The sequence below is a fragment of the Paramacrobiotus metropolitanus genome, unplaced genomic scaffold (genome assembly GCF_019649055.1).
Source record: "Paramacrobiotus metropolitanus isolate TYO unplaced genomic scaffold, Prichtersi_v1.0 Parri_scaffold0000167, whole genome shotgun sequence".
Taxonomy (NCBI): Eukaryota; Metazoa; Tardigrada; class Eutardigrada; order Parachela; family Macrobiotidae; genus Paramacrobiotus; species Paramacrobiotus metropolitanus.
Genome location: NW_026570387.1, coordinates 161,257 through 174,688, shown reverse-complemented (window position 1 = coordinate 174,688; position 13,432 = coordinate 161,257). Strand labels below are relative to the sequence as shown.

The window sequence follows — 13,432 nt, the reverse complement described above, 5'->3', positions numbered from 1 at the left end:
AAATGCCTGTTGTTACTTGTTTATGCCGCAGACAAGCGAATAATAGTATTGACCAAGTAAGATTACGTATTAAATGGGCCATTAGGTCGTTGTCCCGCCCCGCTAGTCGTCTGTCGCCGTGCCAGCCACCCCCGCGCCACAGCGCCGTGGCCCGTCAGCGGCTGTCTGCTCAGTGTGTGCCTGGCGCCAAATTGGGCAGTGTGCAACCGCACTGCATTTGCTATCACAACAACACAACTGAAATTTCAAATCTGGGACGACGTTTTAAAAATTTACTGATTCTTTTTCAAGTGGCTCTTGTTGCTTTATTCCGCCAGTTGATTCCTTCATTTTTTTATTGCGGATTATTCCGGGATGGTCTGTTGAGGGAGCGCTGAGTGTCATCTGCGCAGGAGCTGCTTATTGCGTCTTTGCACTGTGTGGTAAGTGAAAACAGGCTGAATTTGCCTTGCGCTGGGTTCTCCGCGGGTTTTTCGTGTCTTTGTTCGCGTGGTCGTGTGTTTTACGATGGCGATGCATTTGTATATGTTATCTTACGTTTTTCTTCCCGTTCTACCGACCGTTTGCAGGCGAATTGGCTTTGAAGTTCTGGTATAACCTTGAACCGCGGTTTCAACCGTTGTTCTGCGAAATTTATTTTCTGATTTTAATTTTTTGTATTTGTGACTTTGTCCGGTTCACTGTGCATCGGTTGTTGCAGTTGCAGTTTGTTCCGTGTTCCGAAGAAAATTTTTTTGCTCGTTGATTTTTTCTCGATCCCTGCATTAATTCGTGAACTGCATTCCACTTTGAATGTTTTCTCGCAAAATATTATTTTAAAATTTAATCTCCTTAAAAATTAAGAAAATGCTTAAAAAATCATTATCGCCTGATGATATTTCAGCTACAGCATAAAAAACCAATTATTAAATTTTCTTTGAATATTTCTTAAAATTTAAAAAAAGGGATACGAAACAACAATAACAGTATATTTATTTTTAACAAAACAGCCACAAAAAAACGAAATAAATTACTGGAGAATATTTATTTAAATGTCGAATAAATACGTAAATTAATTGATAAAAAATAATTAGCGGTGAGAATTGGTTATAAAAAAAACTAGAATAAAATAAGAATATAAAACGATATATCTACACCAGAAATTCTGTCAATATTATTAAAAAAAATTTTTTTTAAATATTTTTGGACTGGTTTTTTTTAAAATCCTTCATTGTCGATTGTTGCAGTGTTTTGTTGACTGTCGACCCCCGTCATCACCATGTCGGACCGGCCGCGTCGCACCCGCTCCACCTCGCCCTCATCGGCCTCCTCCTCGCCGGCCTCCTCGGTGACGCGGACCCCCTCCGTCTCTCCCGCCCCCGACACCCCGCCGCGTCACCGCCGCCGCTCCACCTCCCCAGCAGCAGCCCGCAGCGCCGCCGTTCCGCCCGCCACTCCTCCCCCGAAGTGACCCCCACCGGGCCCCAGCGTCCCCGCGGCCAACAGCCCCGCAAACAGGTGGCCGTCAAGTCTAGCGCCGGCCGACACTTGCCCCGTGGCAGCGGCCCCGGGATGAACCCCAACCGCATGGCTCGGAAGCGCGCCATGCCGCACCCGCCGCCCGCGTCGGGCCGGCGCCGTCCCGCTCCCGGAGGGCCGCCGGGGGGACCGCCGGGCGGGCCGGGAGATGGCGGACATGGTGGACGGGGTCCCGGACGCGGACGTGGACGCGGGCGTGGCCGCGGACACGGACCGGGTCAGTACTGATTTTTCCGGCTATTTTTGTCGACCTTAAATATTTTCCAGTAATTATTTGCCATTTAAAAAATCCATTGAATAATTTAATTTGATTTCTGAAAAATTCTTATTGATTTCTGAAAAATTCAGGTTAATAAATCTGATGTGTTTATTTTCTTTTTTACTAATTTGTCCTAATTTTTGCAGCATTTTTTTTAATTTTAGAAAAAATTCCAGTAATTATTGTCCATGAAAAATGCATTAAATAATTTAATTTTTTTAAAATTTTTATTAATTTTTGGAAAATGCAGGGAAACAAATCTGAATTGATTTAATTTCTTTATCGTTAATTTGTCTGTATTTTCAATAACTTCTTCGCAGTTAGCGTGTTAATTTTTATGTATTTTAATTAACTAAACGTTTATATTTCGGCTAGTTTTGCGTGGCATGCTTTTTTGCGAAGAAATTGTATTTGATTTTGTTTTCTAATAGTTGTGTTAGATTTTCTGCAACCAGTTAATTTAGACATTTTTCTAGTTTTTTCTTTACTACTTTTTTCATATTTCGATCAGGTATTTTGAAATATTGCCATTTATTCGATTATTTTCGATTTATTCCTTCATTTTATATGTGCCATTTTGTCGAATATTCATTTGATTATTTTTTGGTTGAATTGTCGTGCAGGTGGGCGTCGTCTGCGGGCGGGCGAGGGCGCCCTGCGCGAGATCCAGCGTCTGCAGCGCACGACGGGCCTGCTGATCCGGCGGCTGCCCTTCCAGCGGCTGGTGCGGGAGATCGTGCAGGACATCTGTCGGTCGGCCAGCGCCGGGCCCGGCCGCGGGCTCAACTACTTCCACCGCGTCAATCTCGGCGACTCCGAGACCTACCGCTTCCAGGCTTCGGCTCTCGATGTCCTGCAGGTCCGTGCTTTTTTTCGTTATTATTTTTCCGGGTATTTTAATCAATTTTTATTCGGATTTAATGTCCTTTAATTATCAGATTTATTTCCTCAATGAAATTTGTTTCCGGTTTAATTTTCTTTAATTACTCAAATAAATAATCCAATTAATATCGTCTTAGTGGATTTTTCTCCTGATTTAATGTTCTTGAAGTACTTCGTACTGATTTAATTGCTTATGTGTTTTATTCAGACTCGAGTTTTCTTCTGTTACCCAACTTAATCCTTTATTAAATTTTGATTCAAATTCAATTTTCTGAATTCATCCGAATTAATCGTTTAATTAAAACTTTTTAATTTGGAATAAATTTCCCTTTATATACCCAGTTTTATCCTTATAGTTCAAATTTTATTCCGATTTGCTTCCTTTTAAATTAGCAGATTTTGTCGTTTAATAAATCTTTATTCAGAAAAAAATTTCTAAATTTAAAAAAAATTTATGAATTTATAAAGTTCTTTTAACTACCCAATTTTATCCTTTAATGGAGTTTTTATTCCGAATTAAATTCAGTTTTAATTAGCAAATCCTGTTCTGAACTGATTTTAATTCAGACGAAATTGTCGTTTATTTATGCAATTTTCACTGTTAATTAAATGTTTATTTCAGTATAAATTTGCTTTTACTCGTAATTACCTGGTCCAATCGTCTAATCAGAATTTTATTCACAATAAAATCCCCGTTAATTGCCAGTTAATTCGCCAGTTAATTTGCCTTCTATACGTATAATTAGATTTTTAATCCGAATAATTTTGCCTGGTTGTAAAATGTTATTTTCCGTGATTAGGAAGCGACGGAGGCGTATTTCGTGCGGCTATTCGAGGACGCCAACCTGTGCGCCATCCACGCCAAACGCGTGACCATCATGCCGAAAGACATGCAGCTGGCCAAGCGGATCCGCGGCGAATCCCGCTAAATACATTGCCATTTGTTTCCTACTGCAGTATTTGTTTTATGGGGAAGTTTTGATGGAAATTCTGTGGTGTTAATTTGTTGATTGTTTGGGGTGTGGTCAGATTGTGTACATTCCGTGTAGCGCGTCTTCGCCATATTTTTCTGCGGTTTCTTACTTTTCGCATCTGCCGTGCTTGCCGAGAATTTCATGTTTTTACAATCTCAATTTTTTATAGATAAACGAGGAGGCTGATAGATAATCTTTTTATAGAATGACGAGGGAAATTTGTAATTTTTTTTAGCAATCATGTTAGGCAGTGTTTTTCGTTGATTAAATTCGGTAGGAACGTGCCGGAAACAAGCGCAGTTAAATTAGTTTTCAGCTTGCGAAAACATCCAAAGAAAACTACTCAACCATCATTAAATAATTCACCATAAGAATAAATTAACCTGAAAAACTTCTAATTAATTCTGGGATTGCATTCCCTGGATAGTTTTAATTCTGTGAAAATAAACTGGGGTACAATAAAGCCCAAACTGATGTTGTTATGTGAACGTGCCAGATAATTGTATTAAACTGCAGCGGACCAAGAGCAACTGCGATACCGACCTGTTGCACTAAATTTTAAATTGTTAATATTTCTTCTAACAACAAACTGACCACTGACAACTGCATCCACTTTTTGAATGTATTTTTTGCCGGAATATGTGCATGTGTAGCTGACACTTCAACGTGAAATGACCTTAAACAGTTGTTAAAAGTTTTTGTGTTTGATATTATCAACTTTGTTGTTTCTTTTGTCTCGAGTGTCAAATGTTTTGAGAGGATCGTGGCCCGATGCATAAGACAATAAATTCAATGCAGTTAAAATATTGCCAGATAAAACATACTGTACAGTGTCGTGTAAGTAGTGCAGTCATGTGGGATAGTATTGTAGTGCGATGGCTCAAGCCCCTCTCCAACATTGGCGTCAAGTTGTTCGATATCAGCTTTCATAACCTTCACAGTATGGTTTAAACACTATAAAACAATAATATTTTTATACAAGATTTTTATTCTTATTTTGCCAACGCCATAATGGTACCGTAAATTTGATAAAAATTAATGGTGATGTGCAATAATAAAATGGAAAGGATAATAATAAAACGATTTATACAAAGAGAAAGAGTTCTACAATACAAAACGAAAACATGAGAAATAATAATAAAAAAACTAAGAGATATTGTCATAAGAATACAACAAAAATTAGAACAACATTTAGAAATATGCCCTAATATAAAGGAAGACATATACCGCGTACTGGACGAAACATCGGAAAAAAATTTTATTAGTGAAAAAGATGCTTTACTGTACATTCATTCAGCAAAGCTGAAGTATATAACTAAGGTTAACCAAGCACGTGTTTACTGAAATTTTTCTTGATTTGCCACTGAACTACAATATCATGTGTATTATTTATGTACACTTAGCTGGTGATGTTTTCGCACTCCATTGCAGTATATTTAATTTTACAATTTCGACATAAATCAAAAGAAAAATTAATGGAAACAACACTTTGCAACCGTAAATATCGAGTAATTAGAAAAGTAAATAAACCGCATAGAAGAATTAAATATATCAGAAATAATCTTTGATAGTTCGGCGAAAATATGCTTTCATAATGTTGACGGCTTACACGAGAGAATTCCCACAAGATCATTCCGCGCCGGCCACAACAAACGGTCCACAGGCAATCGATGCAAAAAAAAACCAGCGAATATATTTTCCGATTCCCCCAAACCACGAATAACCGGCACAGAAAGAAAATTAGATCAATAATAAATCGCCGCCAAATAAACTAAATCTGTAAAATTCCGTTTTAAATAAAAAAAAATATTTGGAGCAATCCATTCCGTTCAGACGACGCGAAAGAACACCGGCACCGTGTCCAACCCGGCGGTGACCTCGACGACCCCCGCCCGCTCCCGGCCGCCCTGTGCGTTGACCCACTGCCCCTCCGGCAGATAAACCCGCCGGGACGTCGCCCCTTTTTCAATAATAGGGGCCACCAACATCCCCGCCCCCACCAGATACTGATCCTCGACCCGCCACGCCCGCGGATCCCCCGGCCACTCCCACCACACCGGCCGCACCACCGGCACCCGCGGATCAATCCAACTCTCGCGGGCGGCGCTCAAAATCACCTCCAAATATTTCTCCCGAAGAGATAATAAAGTTAACGTGTTTTCCAGAACGGAAAGGTCATCGGAGTAGTACGCGGGGTTCACCCCGAACTCCAGCACCGGAAGAAGAGGACGACCCCCAGAAAACGGAGGAACCGCTCCCCGGGGGGATAGCGGGCCTCGGCGTCGGGCCCGAAGTCCAGGAGGTGGTCCGGCGTGAGGAAGGGGTTCCCGCCGACCATCGGGGCGATGAAGAGGGGGTGCCCGGTGAGGGAGGTGCGCAGGGCGGTGGGGATGAGGCCGGTGATGATGGAGTGGAGGGTGTCCGCGGCGGACATGCTTGGGGAGTTGGTTAGCGGGGTGTCCGGGAGGCGGAGGAGCCCGAAGGACCCGGAGAGGGGTGGGATGGAGAGCTGGACGTTGTCGCCGCAGATGTGGCGGACGGCGGCGGGGAAGGCGGCCAGGAGGCGGCGCGAGGGGGCGGCGGTGGGCGGGGAGGGGCGCAGCCAGCCCGTCCAGCCGCCCAGGAAGCGGCAGGACCCGGAGCGGCTGTCCGGCAGTTCGCGGCCCTACAAATTCCCAGAACCATTCGTAAGTTGTGTTTTTCTGCGTTCGAGAAGGAATATTTCCTTTATTGTCTAAAATTCCGCAAAAATCACTATGAAAAGGATACAAAATCAAATTTACTTTTGCCTTTTTATAATACGCAATTTTCCAAACATTCAAGGTACGAATTTTCGAATGGTTTGTGAATTAAATTGTAAAATATTTTTTTTTAAATAAATAAATAAATTGCAAAACAGATTTTTAAAAAATTAATTTTTCAAAAAATTAATAAATTAAATTTTTAAATAAAAGCAAATAAATAAATTGTAAAATAATTTTTATTATTACCTATTTCTAAAATAAATTTTTATTTTTAAGCTTCAAAAATGTGTCTCAACTACGCAGCGCACTGTAATTCAAGTCATTTGTCTAAGGCAAAGCTAATTTATTTCATTTTTAGTTAACGCATGCGGATTTAACTACAGAATAATCATTTTGACCTACGGTGACCTTTACCGACCCACCTGCAGTGTTTTCATGAGACTGCGCACCCGCGCCTTCTTCCAGTCGACGGCGGCCTGCAGCGTGAGATCCAGCATGGCCGTCTGCACGAGATTGACCTCCCCGGGCAGCGTCATCCAGTACCAGGCGTCCGTGACCTTATACTGCCGCCGGTCCCCCACCAGCAGGCCGCTGTTGGACAGGTTGGCGAACAGCGCCGAGTTGGAGGTAATAAAGGGATGGAGTGATAATTGTAGACTGATATTCAGCGCCTGGAGCTCCAAGTACAGCGCCGGCGGGACGGGAAAGGTCACCGGGTCCAGGGTGTCCTCCCCGAGGGCCAGGACGCCCTCCCAGCGGGGGTCGACGAGCAGTTGCGACACCGGGAGTTGCAGGTCGACGGTGAGGAGGCGCGCCAGGTCGGCGATGAGGCCGGCGTCCAGCTGGGCGCTGGCGTCGCCGCCCTGCAATAATGTAACGAAAAAATTTAAAATAAATCCATTTTTTTAATAAATCAAAACTAAATTGCTGAATTAAACCAGAATGAAATAAAAATTGTCGAAATACATTCCCGGGTCTGAGATATTCGCAGCAGTAACAAACCACGAGAACGAAGAAAATTAAATCAACATCTGTCAAAATAAAGAGGAATATTCCTGGATAAAAAAAAAAAAATCCGAATTTTTGGTGCATAATTAAATCCGAATAAATTATTTCAGAAAATGTTTCTTAATTTAATTTCTGATGTGAAGTAGAACATTTTAGAAATTTGAAGCACAATACTGTCCTTTAAGTACTACTTTACATTTGTTAATTAAATATCAATAAATTACTCAAAACGTTTTCTAAGTAAGAAAAAAAAGAACCGAATAAGGTATCAAAAATAAATGAATTTTCTTAGGTAAACCATTCTTGAATAAAATGCGCCTTTCGTAATTATATAATTCCGAATAAATTAATAAAATAAAAGTAAAATGTTCAGATAAATCTCAACGAATCATCTATGTCAAAACGAATTTTTCTGTAAATAAATCCGAACAAATTGCGTAAAATAAACAAAATTTGCGCAATCGACTCTGAAATAAATTGTCTAAATTTTTGTTTTAGAGTTGGAATAAACTTTAAAAAAATATATACTATGTTGGGCGTACCACGGACATGGTGTTCCAGATAGGTCGCCGAATAACACTCTCATCCAACTGACCTTTCACTCCACTATCAAAATCATGCTCATACAGCGCCTAAACACAAAAAATCACCACCTCTAACACCGCGCCGACCACCTCCAAAGGTCACCGCCACCCACCTGCACCCGCGGCAGCACCACCCGATGTAGCGCCACCACATCCTCCTCCGGGCGTCCCACACACAACGTATACCACCGCCGCGGTCCCGCCCCGCCCACACACACCCCCGAGGCGTTGACGGCGGCCTCCAGGGATCCCGGGACCCCGTCGTCCTCGTCCCGCCCCACCAGGATGACCCCGGTCGCCAGGATCCAGTACGGGAGGGTCAGGGTGTCCCCCTCCGGGAGGCGGGCGGGGCCCAGGATCCCCGGGGTGGCGGGAGAGGGGAAGAGGCAGTCCTGGAGGGTCTCCGAGGTCGTGGAGGGGGTCAGGGCGTCCCAGTGGATGTCGTAGCAGGCGGCGTCGGCCGAGAGATTGGATTTTTGGATGAGGAGGCGGTGGGAAGGGGCAGCGAGGGTGGAACGGGAGCGGGAGTATTCCAGGCAGATGTACCGGAAGCGCTCGTCGTTCAGGAGGCCAGGTCGGCTGTAATAAGCAACAGTTTTCTATTCAAGCTGAAGGGTTGTTAGAGAAAATATTCAGTTTTATTAAATATATATTTTCATAATTAATAAAATTTTATTAAATATTCAGTTTTATTAAATATTATTTCTCACATCATTTTATTTTGCTATAATTTGGCTTTTTTTGTTCTGGAATCGGCGGTGGATAAATCAGTAGTACCTTTATCGTTATCGAATATGCCAAATGTTATTTCATTTTAATCTGGTCTGTTTTTAGTCCATTTAGCGACTGATGTATTTTATTAATTGTGGCGTATTTTACCTCACATTTTATTGTTAAGCTATTTCATTTAATTATTTTCTGCGGTAGTATTTCATCTGACGGATACGTTTTCATTTTAAGTACTTTGTTTTCTTGGTTGCATTTTATTAGGACATTCTAGTATGCTAACTTTGCTAGATACTGTACTTTATTCAGAACTATGGCACTTGCAATTGGAACAAAAAGAACAACCACAAAGTCCAACTACAAAATCACGCCGGGCATGACTTGGCATGGTGTGCAAAACATTATTACTCCTGCATGGACAGCCGGCACTAAGCCACAGAACTACGATATCAGGTAATTTAACATGTACTGTACCACATGACAGAACAGCAGCGATTAATACACAGCATTGCGAATTACTCGTACAGTCGTACTGCAAGTCTGTAAGAAACGGTTTTCAACAACAGGAGAAGAACAAGATTACTGTAAATAAATTGATAAGCGGAGGGTGTGCGAAAAATGCCTACTAATGATGAATGCAGTCAATAGAAAACTGAATGATAAATGCAGCCAATAAGTACTGTCCAGAAAGATACTTGAAAAATTATTCCCAAATAAAAGTAAAAAAACAATATAAAAACGGTACAAAAAATAACCCATAATTAACCAACCCAAAAATAACCATACAGAAACCGTAAAATCACCACAAAATAATACAAATACAACGAAGAAACCACCAATTAAAATAAATACTGATTAAAATACAATAATTAAAAAAAACAACAAAACAAATACAATATAAATACAAAAATATAAAATAAATTACAACGCCAGCGATACGTATTATATTACTATTACATGCAAAATAATGATCAATAAAATGCGTAAAAAATTAAATCAGCCGTATAGACTTACGTCGCATTCCCCTGCTCCTTGCCCAGACTGCACTCGCGACTGAACACCATCCCTGACGCTCCGCCGCGGCCCAGCGTCCACTCCGCCAGCACCCGCGAGCCATTCCCGGCGCTAAACACGCTCCCGGTCAGCTCCGTCGGGTAGACGACCAGGTGCCCGAGGAACTCCGGCTGCCGACTGACCGGGGCGCCCTCGCGGAAACACACCCACCAGACGACGGCGGCGATGCCCCCCAACACCAGGAGACTGACCAGGACGCCGGATAAGACGGTGCAGACACGCTGCCCGGTCTTCTTAGGACGTCGGCGAATGGAATGGGCCACCTGCACTTCCATACCGTCGGCGTGGGCGAATGCCGTCGGCACTTCCGCGTATAAGATCTGACTGTCATTTCTCGCATCGCGACGCATTTTCGCAGGTTTATGTCGCGGATTTATGGCGCATAAAAACACCGGAATGTCGCCGGCATGACCGGGTTTATTGGGCGCATCAGTCACCGGTTCATGTGATTAATCCATGATTTTTGAAAAAATGATTAATTTGGAAGGGAAAAAATGCAGTGTTTTTGCGCAATATTCCGCGAACCAGAAAATTCAGATTAAATCCAGGTGAGTGGTTTTGATTTGAGCCAGTGAGTAAATTGTGTTAAATCTCGTTCAGCGTGTTGACTGTGGCACGGGGAAAAGTCAACAGGGTTCACGGCGATAATCAAACCCATAAAGATAATGGTCAACACTGCACTGCCGTTAAAAATGCCGGCTGAAAATGTGTAACCCATATCGATGCTACCGCGGCGTACGGCGATAACACTGCCACCATTCGCTGTTGGTTAACACTTAACAGCATGAAAAATCGCAGTTTTACATGCGATACGTCAAGCTCTTATCCACAATCGAAAGTCAGATGATTCCGCAATTAAATTTAAAAAAAAACACATTTAAACTAGATTTTAATAGGATCATTTTGAATTTAAAAATTAAATTATATCGGAATTTAAATTTAAAAACAAATAGAATAAAACGAGTTTTAAACCGGATTATTTTGGAAAAATTTGATTATACGGGAATTAATTTAAAAAAAAAACTTAAATTTAAACCGGGCAATTCTGGATTCAAAAATTAAATTATAATGGAATTAACTTTGTTAAAAATAAATCGAATTATTTTTATTATTAATTTTTTTGTATTAAATTTCAACGAGAATTTTTACAATTAAATTTAACTAGAATTATGCAACTGATGCAAAAAAGAATACCGCAAAATTCAACTAAATTCTCATGCCTGGCATGATTTGATATTATGGTGTACAAGACAAGACAAGACAACTTTATTCCCCCAGATTTCTTCTGGCAGGGGCACACCATGCGTTGTGCCGTATGATTAGGTGTAAAATTATAGCTTTTGCAGAACAAACATCGATGATGTCAAGAAAATAGTATCAAACATAACAAGTTAACAATGTAAAACGTAAAACAAAAGGCGATGTAAAACATGATGTACGTAAAACAAAAGGAAGGTGAGTTTATGGATTCAACTGCATTTTAGTTGCAGAAAGCTTTACACAGGCAGCAGTAACAATTCGCCGCAAAATACTTTGCGGCTATCTTTCAAGATCTGGTTAAAAAAATTGCTTAAACAAAAGAACAGCGTTTTATCGTGCTCCGTCGGCGTGTCCTTTTTTCGTAGTAAGTTCTGCATTGTTTCCACTAGCTCGCCATCCGGTATTGAAAGGTCATGGAAAGCTAGTCGCTCTTTTAGTTTCTCCCTGTGTGGAAAGTATCCCGGACATTCATTCAGTGCATGATACTCGTCTTCCACGACCTCACAGAAGTTACATATCCGCTCCTCTCGTGACAAACCGTTCCATCTTCCTGTTTCCACAGCCAGATAGTGACCGGAAGTCAACATTTTTACCCAGTTTCCGCTTATTATCACAGGCATCGTTTTCAACAAGTCCACTTCTCCGCTTACCGGTAGACACTGAAATAAAAAATGCAACCTGCTGCTCCTGGCAGCATTATCCTGTACCGACTTAAATAGATTCGCCCGGAATGTTTTCTCGAGTCTCGTCATTATGTCAACTGAATTCAGCTGTGCCAGCTGATTACGAATATCTTGGACCGTGTTTGTTAGGTTAATTTCGATTTCTTCCGGTAATTCCCTAAGCGCATTTTTTATCCAGCATCTCTTTCTGCTTTTGCCAACCAAAATGCTTTCCTCAAAAGCCGCTCGTAGAAACGTCCCTGAGTTTGCGCGACTGAGCTTTTCGAAAACCGCATCTGCTGACGTACTTGTCTGAGACTGAGTGGTAGCAGATTCAAAAGGTACAAAATTGCATCGGTGTTCGTAGTGCTTCTGAGACTGAAAATTCGCTTGGCAAAGTTGATCTGCACTTTGTCAATTTCGCTGTTTTTTCCGCATAATTCCGAGCCATAGGTTAGCACGCTTCCCACGACTGCTTCGAAAATTATTTGTGCAGTCTTCCATGTGAACCCGGTTTTTATCCCTGATACTTTCTGTATTGCCATGTTGTATCCCATTTTTACCCGCTCTGTTAAATGCTTAGCAGACTTCTTAAGATCGCATTGTTCGTTTAACACGAAACCTAGATACCGAAATTCTGGAACCTGTTCTAATTTTCGACCATCGATTTCAATGTGGCAGGAAATTTGTCTTCGAATAGCACCTTTCGCCACCATACAAAACGATTTGGCGTAGTTAATTATCAGCTCGTGTTCTTGTGCAAACTGACTTAATCGATCTACCGAAATCAACAGTTCCTCTTCGTTTTCGCTTATCAATACGATATCATCGGCAAACTTCAGGAGGTACACAGGGAGATCTCCCAGTGCAATATCTGTTACACGCCCTTCTCTTACATATTTTGTTAAAGGGTCAACGTATAGATCGAACAACATTCCTGATGACGGATCGCCCTGCCTAACACCCTTTTCTAACGGGAAAGATCCTGACGATTCTTTGTTCCATTTTACGCAGTTTTTTGCCGCTCCATACATGTTTTTCAAAATCTTAACATTTTTAACGAAATTCCTAACTCAGTCAAACGTTCCCATAACTTCTGGTGACAAACTGTGTCAAACGCACTAGAAAAATCGATAAAAGCAAGAAAAATCGGCTTTTTACGAAAAGCGTATTTTTCGCAGATGATGTGCAGTATGTATATTTGGTCAAAAGTGTTCCTGCCTTCTCGAAACCCACCCTGGTCATCTTCGATGTGCGCCCACAGTTCGATTCGCTTCGCCAAGATTGATGACAGCAAACGCATGGGCAGTGGTTCGACAACTACCGGACGACAATTTTCTGGACTGTGGGCTTTTCCTGGTTTCGGTACCGGTGTAAGTGTGCCGTTCAACCATTCTTGTGGAATAATGCCAGATTCAAATACGTGATTAAACGTATTTGCTAGGATTTGCAAAAACTGCTGATTTTTACACATTTTTTGAAAATTTCAGTGCACAACGGAAATGAGCCGCTGCTGCTTGTAGCGGCTACTTTTGCGACTACTCGTTGGATTTCGTTCACAGTTATTTCAGAATCGAGGACTGGTATCGAAGGTGAAAGGTTAATATGTGGTGTTTTACTTACCGCAGAATCATAGGAAGCCTTTTGTTTAAAATACTCGTATAGGTCATTCAAGCTGATAGGAACAACGGAAGTACAACTGTCTTCATTTTTCCTGAAGCTTAACATTTTCCAAAACATT

General features: G+C 41.6%; 2 protein-coding genes across 2 annotated transcripts; one reads left to right on the top strand and one right to left on the bottom strand.

The window, feature by feature from the left end:
• Positions 1 to 232: 232 nt before the first annotated feature.
• Positions 233 to 3,906, top strand: LOC129600222 (putative histone H3.3-like type 3). Its single transcript, XM_055498675.1, has 4 exons — positions 233 to 422; positions 1,227 to 1,735; positions 2,401 to 2,636; positions 3,460 to 3,906. Exons 2-4 carry the CDS (start codon positions 1,552 to 1,554, stop codon positions 3,586 to 3,588), a joined length of 549 nt encoding a protein of 182 aa, XP_055354650.1. The 5' UTR covers positions 233 to 422; positions 1,227 to 1,551; the 3' UTR covers positions 3,589 to 3,906.
• Positions 3,907 to 5,054: 1,148 nt separating this feature from the next.
• LOC129600207 (myogenesis-regulating glycosidase-like) lies at positions 5,055 to 10,370 on the bottom strand. The gene is given in 6 exon segments (XM_055498652.1): positions 5,055 to 5,854; positions 5,857 to 6,298; positions 6,800 to 7,240; positions 7,928 to 8,017; positions 8,083 to 8,548; positions 9,710 to 10,370. Coding segments are annotated over 6 exon segments (2,241 nt in total). The 5' UTR covers positions 10,120 to 10,370; the 3' UTR covers positions 5,055 to 5,462.
• Positions 10,371 to 13,432: the final 3,062 nt, after the last annotated feature.